Source organism: Salvelinus namaycush, unplaced genomic scaffold (assembly GCF_016432855.1).
Source record: "Salvelinus namaycush isolate Seneca unplaced genomic scaffold, SaNama_1.0 Scaffold689, whole genome shotgun sequence".
Taxonomy (NCBI): domain Eukaryota; kingdom Metazoa; phylum Chordata; class Actinopteri; order Salmoniformes; family Salmonidae; genus Salvelinus; species Salvelinus namaycush.
This window is the reverse complement of record NW_024061407.1, coordinates 87,965-105,870: the sequence shown is the minus strand read 5'-3', so window position 1 is coordinate 105,870 and position 17,906 is coordinate 87,965. Positions and strand designations below refer to the sequence as shown.

Sequence of the window (17,906 nt, the reverse complement as noted above, 5' to 3'; positions counted from 1 at the left end):
CAGCCTTGACTGCACTATGGCACCCTATTCCCTATATAGTGCACTACTTTTGACCAGAGTCCTATGCGAGGAAGGGTTGATCTCATGTTCCATTCCTCTTGAAATGTTAAGTTAAAAGATTGTGTATTTATTTATTTAACCTTTATTTAACTAGACAAGTCAGACAAGCACATTAATCAAAGTATGTATGAATATGTAGATATGGCACTAATATAATGTATATACAGTAGGAATATGTAGAAATGTCACTAATATAATGTATATACAGTATGAATATGTAGATATGTCACTAATATAATGTATATACAGTATGAATATGTAGATATGTCACTAATATAATGTATATACAGTATGAATATGTAGATATGTCACTAATATAATGTACATACAGTATGAATATGTAGAAATGTCACTAATATAATGCATATACTGTATGAATATGTAGATATGTCACTAATATCTGCATATACGGTATAAATATGTAGATATGCCACTATTATAAGGTATATACTGTACATATAAGTGTATTACTCTGTACTACCTTGTAACTACTTGTTATTTTTTTATTTGACTTGATTACTATTGATCTGGATTGATGCCCTGCTATGTTGAGGCAGCAAGCACACAGCCATTTCACTGCACCTTTTATACCAGCTGGAAACTGTACGTGACAAATCAAATGTGATTTCTGTCTCTCTCTTTCTCTCCTCTCAGAAAGGAGATGGCGGAAGGCAGGAGATACTGCGGCTGGTCCCGTTTCCGTTGCTGTTTCCTCATCCTGCTCCTCATAGCAATGGTCTTCTTCTACTTCGGCGATCGGTCAGTAGAGTGGGTCCCAACACTAGACAGGGCCTCAAAATGGTGGGCAGAATTCCGTGGTGGTTCACCAAGCAGATCTGGTTCTACCAACACCAGTAGGGAAGTAGTTTCTCTAAACTCCACTGATTTTACCATAGACGCTCATGAAACTGCATCTGCCAATTCAACAGATCGTCAGACTTCACTTATCCACTCTACTCAGCAGGCCATCAAACTCAACACAACACATAATGAAACTAGTTCCGTCACGTCTGCACTGACCATCATCACTAATCTGATCACAGAGGTCAAGGCAGTTCGGTCCACTCCTCCTCCGTATGTGTCCCCAGGACCGTACCATGTAGAATACCCATCAGAGTACATCTTCATCCTGGATGAGCCAGAGAAATGCCGGGAGCAGAACCCCTTCCTGGTTCTGATGGTGCCAGTGGCGCCCTATAACAGGGACGCTCGTGAGGCCGTCCGCAGTACTTGGGGCAGTGAGAGGCAGGTACTGGGCAAAGAGGTCCGTCTGTTCTTCCTGCTGGGACTGTCCAGTGGAGAGGAGACAGAGCAGCTCCAGGAGAAGGTGCTGCAGGAGAGCAAAGAGCACCAGGATCTGCTGCAGAGCGACTTCATAGACAGCTACAAAAACCTGACCATCAAGACCATGGTGATGATGGAGTGGCTGAGCTCTCGCTGCCCCAAAGCCTCCTACGCCATGAAGATCGACTCAGACATGTTCCTCAACGTGCACACCTTGGTCAACATGCTGCTTCACGCTCCAAAGCAGAACTACCAGACTGGACTAGTGGCCCAATGGGGCGCCGTTCTAAGAGACCGTAACTCCAAATGGTATCTTCCAATGGAGGTGTTTCCTGAACCGGTATATCCACCTTACGCTCTGGGCCTGGGCTACGTCTTCACCTTAGACCTCCCCAGGAAGCTGGTGGAGGCGTCCAGGCATGTTAAAGCCGTCTACATAGAGGATGTGTATCTGGGACTGTGTATGAGACACCTGGGCATCCGGCCTACTGACCCCCCCAGTGGAAACCTTTTCCAGGTTTTCCCTGTGGCTTATGACCGCTGCACCTACTCGCGGCTGATAGCCACCACCACAAACAGTATCACTCACCAGGTCAATGCATGGACAGACTTACACAAACCTGGTCCTCCCTGCTGATCTCATACATTAACAGACTGACTGATGTGCCAATCACTTCCTCATTGTTTGTTCAAACACTAACTAACAAACAAACTAAGAAGGCGACGTCTCCAAGGTGATGGGGAAAGGATATACAACATTTCTGGATGATCTGAAAATAGCTGTGCAGCAACACTCCCCATCCAACCTGACAGAGCTTGAGAGGCTCTGCAGAGAAGAATAAGAGAAACTCCCCAAATACAGGTGTGCCAAGCTTGTAGCGTCATACCTAAGAAGACTCAAGGCTGTAATCACTGCCAAAGGTGCTTTAACAAAGTACTGAGTAAAGGGTCTGAATACTTTCGTGAATGAAATATTTCAGTTTTTATTTTTTAATAATTTAGCAAAAATTTCTAAAATCCTGTTTTTGCTTTGTCAATATGGGGTATTTTGTGTAGATTGATGAGGGGAAATAACTATTTAATCAACTTTAGAATAAGGCTTTAACCTACCAAAATGTGGAAAAAGTCAAGGTGTCTGAATACTTTCCAAAGGCACTGTATACCTTGGTGAAGAACATTTACACCCTGAAGGACCAGTTTCTTCACGTTACGTCCTTTGGGAGAATGTTCATTTTCTCTGAACCAAGGCAGACACCTTGCTACACCGGTTTTTGATTCAAAAGCCTTTTTTAAACAACGACTGAGAGCAGCAGTTATCTGTCTAACCTGGACTAAGAAATGGATTCACCGGGTTGGGTCTGTCTGTGGTGAATGTGTGTACTACACTGAAGCAGCAGACACCCAGAACAAGTTAAACAGGTTTATTGTAATAGAGCCTAGTTGGCTGTGTTTAGACAGGCAGCCCAATTCTGATCTTTTTGACACTAAATGTTCATTTGACCAATCATATCTTTTTCAGAACTGATGTGATGGTCAAAAGTCTAAACACAGCCGCTGCACTGCACTTCATAATCAGGTTTGCCTTTTCCCAGAGCGCATCTGTAACAGGTTGATTTGACCCTGCTTCTCACAGCAGGAAAATAGTCCTGCAGCAACAGGACATGTGGATAATTATGTGGATTATAATTCACACAATTTGTTGTAGGGGTTGATACATTTTTTTGTGAGGACGAATCAAGTTTGAAATGACAAACTTTAGAAGCCTTTTTAAAAGGAATATTCTGTGACAACAGTGTGATCAAAGAGACAGCAGATCTGTATCAGTACGTGATGGAAAGAAGTGAAGGGGAACTGTGAAGGCTTTGGCTGTAGAGGCAATAGAATAGTAGACCAGGTACTTTCCCCAAAGTCACAAGTCAGGGGGAACTGTGAAGGCTTTGGATGTGGAGGCAATAGAATAGTAGACCAGGTACTTTCCCCAAAGTCACAAGTCAGGGGGAACTGTGAAGGCTTTGGCTGTAGAGGCAATAGAATAGTAGACCAGGAACTTTCCCCAAAGTCACAAGTCAAATGTCCCAAAATGAAGTAGCTTTGTATGAGTTGTAGCATTTATTATGTGGTTTAGTCCAGCTATCAGGAAGAGATGCTACCTTGCATTCATTTTGCACTTCGCAGGGTCAGAGGGAATGTGGTTTGCCTGAGAGTTTGTGCCAACTGCGTTGAAGACAGTTGAGACTGCATACTGAGGACCTATCACTTCCTCCTTCGTTCTTGCCAGAGATGTAATCTGGTGACTTTGTAATGCATTTCCACGTTGATTAAAATGTTTTAATACTGATTATGATGATACTGATTTTGGATTAGAAGAGTTAAATCACACAAACCAATATTTATCTGCCCAAAGGGCCTGTTGCACAGATGATGTTTAGACTACAGTGGGGTTAGACCAGGGCTGATGATTAGACTACAGTGTGGTTAGACCAGGGCTGATGTTTAGGTTACAGTGGGGTTAGACCAGGGCTGATGTTTAGGATACAGTGTGGTTAGACCAGGGCTGATGTTTAGGCTACAGTGTGATTAGACCAGGGCTGATGTTAGACCAGGGCTGATGTTTAGGCTACAGTGGGGTTAGACCAGGGCTGATGATTAGACTACAGTGTGGTTAGACCAGGGCTGATGTTTAGGCTACAGTGTGATTAGACCAGGGCTGATGTTAGACCAGGGCTGATGTTTAGGCTACAGTGGGGTTAGACCAGGGCTGATGATTAGACTACAGTGTGGTTAGACCAGGGCTGATGTTTAGACTACAGTGTGATTAGACCAGGGCTGATGTTTAGGATACAGTGTGGTTAGACCAGGGCTGATGTTTAGGCTACAGTGTGATTAGACCAGGGCTGATGTTTAGGCTACAGTGTGGTTAGACCAGGGCTGATGTTTAGGCTACAGTGTGGTTAGACCAGGGCTGATGTTTAGGCTACAGTGTGGTTAGACCAGGGCTGATGTTTAGACTACAGTGTGGTTAGACCAGGGCTGATGTTTAGGCTACAGTGTGATTAGACCGGGGCTGATGTTAGACTGGGGCTGATGTTTAGGCTACAGTGTGGTTAGACCAGGGCTGATGTTTAGGCTACAGTGGGGTTAGACCAGGGCTGATGTTTAGACTACAGTGTGGTTAGACCAGGGCTGATGTTTAGGCTACAGTGTGATTAGACCAGGGCTGATGTTTAGACTACAGTGTGATTAGACCAGGGCTGATGTTAGACCAGGGCTGATGTTAGACCAGGGCTGATGTTAGACCAGGGCTGATGTTTAGGCTACAGTGTGATTAGACCAGGGCTGATGTTTAGGCTACAGTGTGATTAGACCAGGGCTGGAATAAAACCCTGCACAGCCAGTAGCTATCCTGGAGGATGGCAGCCACCCTTGATATAACAGTGTAGAGAAAGGGAAAGGGGGGAAACCAAAAAGGTATTGTACTGAAACGTTGACCACAACACATGAACGGAGGTACAATCTTGTGTTCAGGAGTTATTTATATTTTTCAACTGTATTTATTTGATTGAATAATGTTATTTTTTGGCCATACTGTCTGTATATAAAGAATAGTTTTACATGTTGAGTAGTTCTCATCATTATTGTTACAACGATCTATCCATGCTCATAGTTATGTATGGTCAGTAGAAGGTTTACAAGATGATATGGTTTATGTTTATAAGACCTAACCAGGTGTTCTACTCTGCTAGCCAGAACCTCTCCTAACCAGGTGTTCTACTCTGCTAGCCAGCACCTCTCCTAACCAGGTGTTCTACTGTGCTAGCCAGCACCTCTCCTAACCAGGTGTTCTACTCTGCTAGCCAGCACCTCTCCTAACCAGGTGTTCTACTCTGCTAGCCAGAACCTCCTCTAACCAGGTGTTCTACTCTGCTAGCCAGCATCTCCCCTAACCAGGTGTTCTACTCTGCTAGCCAGAACCTCTCCTAACCAGGTGTTCTACTCCGCTAGCCAGAACCTCTCCTAACCAGGTGTTCTACTCTGCTAGCCAGAACCTCTCCTAACCAGGTGTTCTACTCCGCTAGCCAGAACCTCTCCTAACCAGGTGTTCTACTCCGCTAGCCAGAACCTCTCCTAACCAGGTGTTCTACTCCGCTAGCCAGAACCTCTCCTAACCAGGTGTTCTACTCCGCTAGCCAGCACCTCTCCTAACCAGGTGTTCTACTCCACTAGCCAGAACCTCTCCTAACCAGGTGTTCTACTCCGCTAGCCAGAACCTCTCCTAACCAGGTGTTCTACTCCGCTAGCCAGAACCTCTCCTAACCAGGTGTTCTACTCTGCTAGCCAGAACCTCTCCTAACCAGGTGTTCTACTCCGCTAGCCAGAACCTCTCCTAACCAGGTGTTCTACTCCGCTAGCCAGAACCCCTCCTAACCAGGTGTTCTACTCCGCTAGCCAGAACCTCTCCTAACCAGGTGTTCTACTCTGCTAGCCAGCACCTCTCCTAACCAGGTGTTAAACTCTGCTAGCCAGCACCTCTCCTAACCAGGTGTTCTACTCCGCTAGCCAGAACCTCTCCTAACCAGGTGTTCTACTCCGTTTGCCAGAACCTCTCCTAACCAGGTGTTCTACTCTGCTAGCCAGAACCTCTCCTAACCAGGTGTTCTACTCTGCTAGCCAGCACCTCTCCTAACCAGGTGTTCTACTCTGCTAGCCAGCACCTCTCCTAACCAGGTGTTCTACTCTGCTAGCCAGCACCTCTCCTAACCAGGTGTTCTACTCCGCTAGCCAGCACCTCTCCTAACCAGGTTGTTCTACTCTGCTAGCCAGCACCTCCCTAACCAGGTGTTCTACTCTGCTAGCCAGAACCTCTCCTAACCAGGTGTTCTACTCTGCTAGCCAGCACCTCCCCCTAACCAGGTGTTCTACTCTGCTAGCCAGCACCTCCCCCTAACCAGGTGTTCTACTCTGCTAGCCAGCACCTCCCCCTAAACAGGTGTTCTACTCTGCTAGCCAGAACCTCCCCTAAACAGGTGTTCTACTCTGCTAGCCAGCACCTCCCCCTAACCAGGTGTGTGTTTCTTTCGCCTCCAGATACAATGGTTAACAGAATCATTGGACGGCTCAGAGTATATAATTTACCTCGATAGGATTTAAAAATGGACAACACTGGGAGAGCAAGTTCCACCAGGACAGCAGATTGAACCACTAAAGTTTACACAAGTAACCATTTACTATGACTTACCCATGATGCATTCATCACACTATAAACATTTCATAAACGTATTATAACCGGTGGCAACCGCATTATTAAAGGTCAATGGAATATATTTATAGCTTATCTATAGCGTAATCATGTCATGCTTTGCAATAGCTTTAGATATCTTAATAAATGCATCATTACCATGACAGCCTGGTGTGAACATCGTGTCATGTTATACTTACTGAGACACCTAGTGGAGACATAACAGCATGACTAAGGAGTTCATTCACTTACACACAGACACACAGCTTGACTTGGGAGCGCTGGAACGGCACATTTTGGGGGAATTGGCTCCTCTTCCTCTATCAAACATAGACAGTGGAGTACGAAGACAGGCAGACACTGCTTCTCCAATAGAAATCCTCAATCCCTCTTGTCGTGGAGACTTTCGGTTAGCTGAACTCACGCATAGAAACACGTCTTCGGGTCGAACGGTCGTGTCGCGCAGAACTGCGATTGTGCGGGCCGTCAAATCTAAAAGTCCTTCGATATGAAGTTGTTTTGTGACGAAAACGTGTCAGTTTGCCACTTTCACAAGGTTGGAGTAATAACATGTTCAACTACTGAAGACACCTGTTAATTGAAATACATTCCAGGTGACTACCTCATGATGCTGGTTGAGAGAATGCCAAGCGTGTGCAAAGCTGTCATCTAAGCAAAGGGTGGCTACTTTGAAGAGTCTCATATTTTGATTTGTTTAACACTTTTTTTGGTTACTACATGGATTCCATATGTGTTCTTTCATAGTTTTGATGTCTTCACTATTATTCTACAATGTAGAAAATAATACAAATAAAAACCCTGGAATGAGTAGGTGTTGTAAAACTTTTGACTGGTACTGTATCTAAACATACACTGAACAAACAAGTGCAACAACTTCAAAGATTGCATTGAGTTACATAAGGAAATCAGTCAATTGAAATAAATTAATTAATCAAATGTTGTTGATCACATACACATGGTTAGCAGCTGTTAATGCGAGTGTAGCGAAATGCTTGTGCATCTAGTTCAGACAGTGCAGTAATATCTAGAACGTAATCTAACAATTCCATAACAAACTACCAAACACACACAAATCTAAGTAAAGGGATGGAATAAGAATATATGGATGTGCGATGCCCGAGCGGCACAGGCAAGAAATCAGCCAATTGAAATAAATTCATTAGGTCTTAATCTATGGCCGTCACATGACTGAGAATACAGGTCACAGATACCTAAAGAAAAGTGGGGCATGGATCAGAAAACCAGTCAGTATCTGGTGTGACCACCATTTGTCTCATGTAGCGTGACATCTTCTTTGTATAAAGTTGATCATGATGTTGATTGTGGCCTGTGGAATGTTGTCCCACTCCTCTTTAATGGCTGTGTGAAGTTGCTGGATATTGGTGGGAACTGGACCACGATGTCGTAAACGTCGATCCAGCAGGAAGGTGTTCATACTAACGCTTCTCATTCATCTAATCGTTCAGCTCAACCCAAGCCCACCAACCCAAGGATCCACCAACCCAAGGATCCACCAACCCAAGGATCCACCAACCCAAGGATCCACCAACCCAAGGATCCACCAACCCAAGGATCCACCAACCCAAGGATCCACCATGCCGCTGGACTGCAGGACTTCCTGTGGGCGACTTCCTGTGGGCGGCTACCTGAAACACAAATACACAGCGGTTTAAATATAACAAAGTTTGAATCGTATGATCCAACAATTATCCAATAGAAAGGCTTGATTTGTTAAACATGCAAATTGGTTACACCTGTGACAGGTACATCCCTCATTATAAAGGGGTATAACACAGGTGTGTCCACTCAGAAACAACTGAACATGAGTTGGGCTCAAACCATAGAGACAGTTAGAGGACTCAACCCTGTATCTGTCCCATTATGGTGTCTGTGAGAGCATGGGCAGTGCCATTGAAGCCATCTCCATACTGAAGTAGTCAATTATCCTCTTCTGTTACTTCTATGAGTTGGTTAACAAATTGAAAGGGTGCATACTGCCCCCTGGAGGGTGTTGTTTGAACAGGTATAAAGCCAAGCTTGGTGATTTACTGCCAGCTGCAGTTATTGAATGTTTGCTGATCCCTCCTGCTGACCTGGAGGGAATTATATGATTCTTCCTCAACCCATTGGAAATTCCACTGAGTTGACAACTTCAAAATGGTGAAAGTCTTAAATGGCGCTGCCCATGCTATAATTGACATTTTGGTTCACTAGAGTGCTCTATCTATCTCTATGGTTCACACACAGATAAAGTGGCAGGTTAACAGCATGAGATTGACACATTGTATACAAATCACAATAACCCCCCATTTGCCACATATGACACATGTATTTATTGTATGACACAACAAGAGTTGACCGAGGTGGGATTACCTGAACCTGGAAGCCATCCCCAGCTAGATAGAGCTCCAACATGGTGGAAGATGGCACTAAGAATGGAGGAAGAAGGTAGGTGTATTTTCATGTTTCATCCCATCTGTTTTTTACTATAGTTTGATGTATTCAAATTCAAAGTAATAAAATGATGGAGTTCTGAGTGAGGTGTTCAATCTATGTGATGACTAGCCTTGTAAAGAGGAACCTCTGGCAGAACTAAAGCTTGCCTGAGGTGGGGCACCAGCTGTTGTCCAGTATCTGAGGTGGGGCACCAGCTGTTGTCCAGTATCTGAGGTGGGGCACCAGCTGTTGTCCAGTATCTGAGGTGGGGCTCCTGCTGTTGTCCAGTACCTGAGGTGGGGCACCAGCTGTTGTCCAGTATCTGAGGTGGGGCACCAGCTGTTGTCCAGTATCTGAGGTGGGGCACCAGCTGTTGTCCAGTATCTGAGGTGGGGCACCAGCTGTTGTCCAGTATCTGAGGTGGGGCACCTGCTGTTGTCCAGTATCTGAGGTGGGGCTCCTGCTGTTGTCCAGTATCTGAGGTGGTGCTCCTGCTGTTGTCCAGTATCTGAGGTGGTGCACCAGCTGTTGTCCAGTATCTGAGGTGGGGCTCCTGCTGTTGTCCAGTATCTGAGGTGGGGCACCAGCTGTTGTCCAGTACCTGAGGTGGGGCACCAGCTGTTGTCCAGTACCTGAGGTGGTGCACCAGCTGTTGTCCAGTATCTGAGGTGGCGCACCAGCTGTTGTCCAGTATCTGAGGTGGCGCTCCTGCTGTTGTCCAGTATCTGAGGTGGTGCACCAGCTGTTGTCCAGTATCTGAGGTGGTGCACCAGCTGTTGTCCAGTACCTGAGGTGGTGCACCAGCTGTTGTCCAGTACCTGAGGTGGGGCACCAGCTGTTGTCCAGTACCTGAGGTGGGGCACCAGCTGTTGTCCAGTACCTGAGGTGGGGCACCAGCTGTTGTCCAGTACCTGAGGTGGTGCACCAGCTGTTGTCCAGTACCTGAGGTGGGGCACCAGCTGTTGTCCAGTACCTGAGGTGGGGCACCAGCTGTTGTCCAGTACCTGAGGTGGGGCACCAGCTGTTGTCCAGTACCTGAGGTGGGGCACCTGCTGTTGTCCAGTACCTGAGGTGGGGCACCTGCTGTTGTCCAGTACCTGAGGTGGGGCACCTGCTGTTGTCCAGTACCTGAGGTGGGGCACCTGCTGTTGTCCAGTACCTGAGGTGGGGCACCTGCTGTTGTCCAGTACCTGAGGTGGTGCACCTGCTGTTGTCCAGTACCTGAGGTGGTGCACCAGCTGTTGTCCAGTACCTGAGGTGGTGCACCAGCTGTTGTCCAGTACCTGAGGTGGTGCACCAGCTGTTGTCCAGTACCTGAGGTGGTGCACCAGCTGTTGTCCAGTACCTGAGGTGGTGCACCAGCTGTTGTCCAGTACCTGAGGTGGTGCACCAGCTGTTGTCCAGTACCTGAGGTGGTGCACCAGCTGTTGTCCAGTACCTGAGGTGGTGCACCTGCTGCTGTTCCTCCGTAATCAGGATGTTCTTCACTAACCTTTACTTGGTGATAAAAGTTGCTCTATGATTCGGAAGTCACCGGTGTCATCTTAACTCCCATGGCTAGTTGAAATTGAGAAAATGTGCTGTTATTAAAATAAATAAATGTTTCCACCATAAAGTAATCCAACAATGTATACTCCGCCATCTTAGAATATGTGAACAACTATAAATACCTAGGTGTCTGGTTAGGCTGTAAACTCTCCTTCCAGACTCACATTAAGCATCTCCAATCCAAAATTAAATCTAGAATCGGCTTCCTATATCGCAACAAAGCATCCGTCACTCATGCTGCCAAACATACCCTCGTAAAACTGACTATCCTACCGATCCTTGACTTCGGCGATGTCATTTACAAAATAGCCTCCAACACTCTACTCAGCAAATTGGATGGAGTCTATCAAAGTGCCATCCGTTTTGTCACTAAAGCCCCATATACTACCCACCACTGCGACCTGTATGTGCTCGTTGGCTGGCCCTCGCTTCATATTTGTCACCAAACCCACTGGCTCCAGGTCATCTACAAGTCTTTGCTAGGTAAAGCCCCGCCTTATCTCAGCTCACTGGTCACCATAGCAGCACCAACCCGTAGCACGCGCTCCAGCAGGTATATTTCACAGGTCAACCCCAAAGCCAATTCCTCCTTTGGCTGCCTTTCCTTCCAGTTCTCTGCTGCCAATGACTGGAACGACTTGCAAAAATCACTGAAGCTGGAGAATCATATCTCCCTCACTAACGTTAAGCATCAGCTGTCAGTGCAGCGCACAGATCATTGCACCTGTACATAGCCCATCTGTAAATAGCCCATCCAACTACCTCATCCCCATATTGTTATTTTTTGCTCCTTTGCACCCCAGTATCTCTAAGGGCACATGCATCTTCTGCACATCTATCACTCCAGTGTTTAATTGCTAAATTGTAATTAATTTGCCACTACGGCCTATTTATTGCCTTACCTCATATGCACAGACTGTATATAGATTTCTTCTATTGTGTTATTGACTGAACGTTTGTTTATTCCAAGTGTACTGTTTGTGTCGCACTGCTTTGCTTTATCTTGGCCAGGTCGCAGTTGTAAATGAGAACTTGTTGTCAACTAGACTACCTGGTTAAATAAAAGGTGGAATTAAAAAGTATATAAAAAAAATTCTTAGACTATCTGTGTCTTCTCTCATTGATTGAGACAGGTGGGTGTCCACCCCAAAGGGCTGCACCTCATTTGCGTGACTGAGAAATCAAGCATCGCATTTGAATGGCACTCTTCTATCTCGATCAATGAGAGAAGACAAATCTATGTGATAACATGAAGTTCAGAAGTCTTTTCTGCTGTTTTGTTTTAACATCAAACTAAGTATCATTCCAGGAGTTCAAATCGCGTCATTGTTGAGTCTCTGTGGCTAGAAATCAAATCAGGACGTTCCAATCTATTAGTTAACTCTTGTGTTAATATATATCAATGCCACAGAAACATAATGATGAGGAGACTCCCATTTTTCATACAACTCAAGGATGCACAAGGACGACTTAACCATTTCTGTCTCTCTCCTCCCAGTCAGGAGATGGCGGAAGGTGGGAGATACTGCTGCTGGTCCGGTGTTCGCTGCCGTTTCCTCATCCTGCTCGTCACAGTGGCGGCCATCTTGTTCTTCACCAACCACCGGTCAGCAGAGTGTGTCCCAAGATGGTGGGCGGAATACCATGGTCGTTCAGTCAACACCAGTAGGGAAGTAGTTTCCCTCAACTCCACTGACTTTACCATAGACGCTCATGAAACTGCATCTGCCAATTCAACAGATCGTCAGACTTCACTTATCCACTCTACTCAGCAGGCCATCAAACTCAACACAACACATAATGAAACTAGTTCCATCACGTCTGCACTGACCATCACTGATCTGATCACAGAGGTCAAGGCAGTTCGGTCCACTCCTCCTCCGTATGTGTCCCCAGGACCGTACCATGTAGAATACCCATCAGAGTACATCTTCATCCTGGATGAGCCAGAGAAATGCCGGGAGCAGAACCCCTTCCTGGTTCTGATGGTGCCAGTGGCGCCCTATAACAGGGACGCTCGTGAGGCCGTCCGCAGTACTTGGGGCAGTGAGAGGCAGGTACTGGGCAAAGAGGTCCGTCTGTTCTTCCTGCTGGGACTGTCCAGTGGAGAGGAGACAGAGCAGCTCCAGGAGAAGGTGCTGCAGGAGAGCAAAGAGCACCAGGATCTGCTGCAGAGCGACTTCATAGACAGCTACAAAAACCTGACCATCAAGACCATGGTGATGATGGAGTGGCTGAGCTCTCGCTGCCCCAAAGCCTCCTACGCCATGAAGATCGACTCAGACATGTTCCTCAACGTGAACACCTTGGTCAACGTGCTGCTTCACGCTCCAAAGCAGAACTACATGACTGGACTAGTGGCCCGACGGGGCGCCGTTCTAAGAGACCGTAACTCCAAATGGTATCTTCCAATGGAGGTGTTTCCTGAACCGGTATATCCACCTTACGCTCTCGGCCTGGGCTATGTCTTCACCTTAGACCTCCCCAGGAAGCTGGTGGAGGCGTCCAGGCATGTTAGAGCCGTCTACATAGAGGATGTGTATCTGGGACTGTGTATGAGACACCTGGGTATCCGGCCTACTAACCCCCCCAATGGAAACCTCTTCCAGGTTTCCCCTGTGGCTTATGACCGCTGCACCTACTCACGGCTGATAGCCACCACCACATACAGTATCACTCACCAGGTCAACGCATGGACAGACCTACACAAACCTGGTCCTCCCTGCTGATCTCATACATCACTTCCTCCCTGCTGATCACATACCCCAACAAACTGACTGATGTACCAATCCCTTCCTCGTTCTTTGTTCTTGCCAACAATGTAAATCTGGTGAATTTGTAATGCATTTCCACTTTGATTAACATGTTTAATGATCATGATGATGTTACTGAATTTGGATTAGACACACTTCCAGTCTTATATCCTTTGTGGTGCTGGGAGTTACTGCCCCCCCCCCCCCCAAGAAAAATCTACATTGGAGAACAAGTTATTGTATTTAGACGTGACCACAAGAAATGTGCAGAGGTACAATTGTGTGTGTGAGTGTTATTTTTCTACTTTATTTGAATAAAATGTTTTATTTCATGGCCTAACTGTACATAATGAGTAATTTACTACTTGAGTAGTTCTCATCATTGTTACAGCGATATATCCATGCTGATAGTTATGTATGGTCAGTAGAAGGTTTACAAGATTATATGGTTTATGTTTATAAGGCATATGAACTAGTTTCTTGAGAAGCTAGCCGGGGGACCAGCACTGGTTTGGTTCTGGGTTCAGAGATTATTTAAATGATAATGCCCAAGGATATATTGGCACGGGTGTTGTTAGGCCTGAGACAAAGTCAAGGGTGGGCAAATTTGTCAATATATCCTCCAAACACCGGACATTATCACTTTTATACAATGGATTACCAACATATTCAAATAACGATTGACATATTTTCATTAAAAACATTATTCTGATGAATTTATTCATTCTATTTCATCCTTCCACAAGATATAGTCCCGACACAAATCTAGGGTTGCTACCCAAGCCGGCTGTTCGTTCGTTCTGTCGGTTCGGTTGCCAGAGACGTGACCCAGTTGTTCAGTCTTTTTGTTCTGTATCTATGGACGCGACCCAGTCATTTGTTCTAAATGTTCCATTGCCATACTGGCTGGCAACGTTCTTATCCCTTGCTTGCTAGCTAGCAAACTACGGCTAACTTACAGTCACGTTAAACAGTGCAGCCAGAATAACAACAGTAGCTGCATTTGTTGAAGCTATTTTCTAGTGACATTTATGTTGATACATCCATAACAATGAGCTAAAAAAGCACATTTTCGCCTCGCATAGAAAACATTTCTCACTCGTCAGGACACTGTTGTTCAGAGGAGCCAACAACACAGCCAACAACACAGCCAACAACACAGCCAACAACACAATCAACAACACAATCACTTCAAACTGAAGCTGGAAAGAATACAAACTAGCTGCACTTTGTTTTGTCTGACTTTTTGACATTTCTTATATCCTTAAAAATGATGCCAGCTGATTCATGATTTCGACTGGCTGAGAAACGCTGCCTGCCTGTCTGTCTTGTCCCGACTGTTCATTACTCTGGGACAGCTGGAGAGAATTTCAATATTGAAACAATGTTGCAAATGTCAGAGACAGACAGCAAGGTTTATACAAATCACCGCTGTTGAAAACTAAATGTTAGTCTAAAAGAAATGTGTGATAATGTCTAGATGCTTTTCATAGTGGAGATCAAGTTCATAAATTGCCTGGCTGGGCTGACGAAACGTTGTATTGCGGAGTCAGATGAAACAGAGTAATAAGGCATTTTAACATCATAGATTTAGCCGGTGGTAACTTGTGGAATAGACACCGGCTGGAATGTGGTTTTAACCAATCAGCATTCAGGATTAGACCCACCCGTTGTATAAAAGCTGTATATAGAATTATAATTTTTTATATACAAACACGAGTACAAACAATGGTTAGCAGAATCGTTTGAGGGCTCACAGTATACTGTTTACCTTGACAGGATTTTATAAGATGGACAACACTGGGAGAGGACTGCAGATTGATTTAGCTGAAGTTCACAGAAGTGGATTATATCAACCAGTGAAAGCGAACATCATGTCACGTTATAGTCTTACCTAGTGTCACGTTATAGTCTTACCTAGTGTCACGTTATAGTCTTACCTAGTGTCACGTTATAGTCTTACCTAGTGTCACGTTATAGTCTTACCTAGTGTCACGTTATAGTCTTACCTAGTGTCACGTTATAGTCTTACCTAGTGGACACAACAGCATGACCAAGGAGTTGAATCCCTAAGTCCCTAAGACCATTGATAAATAGGTAATTGACTAATACACAAAGAGAACATACTATTTATACACACTAGTGGGATACCCCGCCGGTTATACGACATGTAGTCATACAGCAGGTACAGAGACTAAGCGTTCTACCTTATCAATTTACCAAAGTCCAGGTTCCAGAAAACCCCTGGCATAAGACATCTTACAGCCATAATCAAACTAAACAAGTAAATATGGAAACTCCAAGTGCTTGAATGATCTGTCCAATTCACATTCATATTCATATTCAAGTCAAGAAGAAAATATGACCGATCTGGCTCCATGTCGACATCCATGTACAGATGTCTTAGAGAATGCCATAGACCCAGAGTTCTTATCTTAACAGGAAGGCCTAAGGTGAGTTTTAAAACAAACACAACTTTTCTTTGGTGAGAAATCTCACTACTAAATGGCTATTTCTTCTATATCATCTCTATAAGAATGAATCTAATCCAAGGTTGTGTCTCTGTGTATAAGCACAGTTTGGATTTAAGGCTGACTGTCTTAACATGTAAAAAACGAAAGACCCAAAATTAGTGCAGAGATACCAAGGCCCATAGGGTTCCTTTCAAACGTAGTGCACTACATAGGAAATAGGGTGCCATTTTGGACACACATGTATCCTTGTGCACTACATAGGGAATAGGGTTCCATTTTGGACACATTGTATCCTAGTGCACTACATAGGGAATAGGGTGCCATTTTGGACACATATGTATCCTAGTGCACACATATGTATCCTAGTGCACACATATGTATCCTAGTGCACTACATAGGGAATAGGGTGCCATTTTGGACACATATGTATCCTAGTGCACACATATGTATCCTAGTGCACACATATGTATCCTAGTGCACTACATAGGCAATAGGGTGCCATTTTGGACACATATGTATCCTAGTGCGCTACATAGGGAATAGGGTGCCATTTTGAACACGTACGTAACACTAACCTAATCCAAGAGATTAAATCCTCTGTCTGGGTACAACACATGTGCATGCCACAGGGATGGTAACAAAGTCTACTGTCACCAGGTAGTGTCGAGGGTTGTCAGGGCATACAGTCTTCTGGAGCACGGTGAAAGTGGCAAACACGGGGACAGAGTTATATGTCATGTCCTCGTGCTTGTTGATGATGCAGCCCTTATACAGACACTCAGCCACCATGATTTTAGAGGGAATCCTGTCCTCTCTCTCATCGATTCTGTAAGAGAGCAATGTAGTGAAATTATTTCAAGCCCAATGTTATAACACAGCCTGATATTATCAGAAATGTCCACTTATTAAATATATGCGTTGATTTTGATGAATGGCATCAACAAAATGAAAATACATGCCATTAATACCATAATTAAATGATTAGTAACTATTTGACCTTTTCCTAGGCTTACTCCATTCTTTGTGTTTGTCTTCAAAATGTTTGAAACATCATGTCAATCATGGCCCATCAGTCCTGCCATCCATAGCTGACTATTAATTTGAGAGTTCCCGATTCCCCTAGTCCCATCCTTCAGGTTACCAAACAAAGTGGCAGGACCAGGCTGTTGGAATTAGGCTATTTACATATTGTGCTATTTTACAGACGCTGAAGGGCGATACCTTACCTGTACCGCCAGGGGGAGAGAGAGCGGTTGTTGTATTGCACCGATGGCAGAGACCCAGTGTGGAGTTTGAGGCTGGGGCAACTCTGTCTGTCCCAGTGCCGTTGCAGGTGGAAGCTGTCAGACACAGCCGTCCTAAAGCAGTGGATGCTCATTATGAACCTTGCAGCCCGCCGATCCACCCCCCTCTGATTGAAACATCTCGTTGCTGACGACAGCCGTGCAAAACTCATGCAGCTGCAGATGCAAAGAAGTAACATCTGGAAATCGGCGAAGAAAACAAACGTTTTTCATGCGATAACAATATAACATAATAAAGTAGATCGTAAATAATAATAATAAATCAATGTGCATAGCAGAAGTTTAAAACTCAAATGATTCCAAAAAAATTATAAAACAACGAATTGATCGTTTGACACGCACATCGAACCCATTAGCCTATAACAACCTGACCTAAACATATTCCATTCATATACAATGTAATTAAATATAATTTAAAATAAGATTTAAATTATATATTTCAAAATAGCATAATGCTTTAATTCTGCAGACTGACCCGTGTCATCCTCCAACTGTTATTTTAAACGAAAAGTCAGGTGGCTGCAGGAGTCTGTCTCCTCAATGTGCCATGGTCGCTCTTCCTCTGTCACTGTTTATATAGTGACAGTTGTAGGCCACTTTCTCCCGGGGAAACCCGAGACGGAAATGAAACGATTAAACTCTATGCTGCTGCAGTATATTACACTGGTTTCCTTTTCCTCAACCGCTTCATGCTAATCACTGACAGACAGAATGTCGGGATACGCAGTGGCGTCATTCAAAGGAATGCGAGATTGATTCTAGGTTATTCATCACCAAATCTCAGTACGCT

At 44.8% G+C, this 17,906-nt stretch overlaps 3 protein-coding genes across 3 annotated transcripts; 2 read left to right on the top strand and 1 right to left on the bottom strand.

Moving 5' to 3' along the window:
- The first annotated feature begins 721 nt into the window (after nt 1-721).
- Nucleotides 722-2,177, top strand: LOC120042441 (beta-1,3-galactosyltransferase 1-like). Its single transcript, XM_038987281.1, has one exon. The coding sequence runs from the start codon at nt 722-724 to the stop codon at nt 1,979-1,981; it is 1,260 nt and encodes a 419-aa protein (XP_038843209.1). The 3' UTR covers nt 1,982-2,177.
- Nucleotides 2,178-12,090: 9,913 nt separating this feature from the next.
- LOC120042440 (beta-1,3-galactosyltransferase 1-like) lies at nt 12,091-13,314 on the top strand. The gene has a single exon (XM_038987280.1). It carries the CDS (start codon nt 12,091-12,093, stop codon nt 13,312-13,314), a length of 1,224 nt encoding a protein of 407 aa, XP_038843208.1.
- Nucleotides 13,315-16,400: 3,086 nt separating this feature from the next.
- Nucleotides 16,401-17,268, bottom strand: LOC120042439 (interleukin-17C-like). Its single transcript, XM_038987279.1, has 3 exons — nt 17,243-17,268; nt 17,039-17,074; nt 16,401-16,638 (listed from the first exon to the last, which is right to left on the bottom strand). The coding sequence occupies exons 1-3, from the start codon at nt 17,266-17,268 to the stop codon at nt 16,401-16,403; spliced, it is 300 nt and encodes a 99-aa protein (XP_038843207.1).
- Between the last annotated feature and the right edge of the window lie 638 nt (nt 17,269-17,906).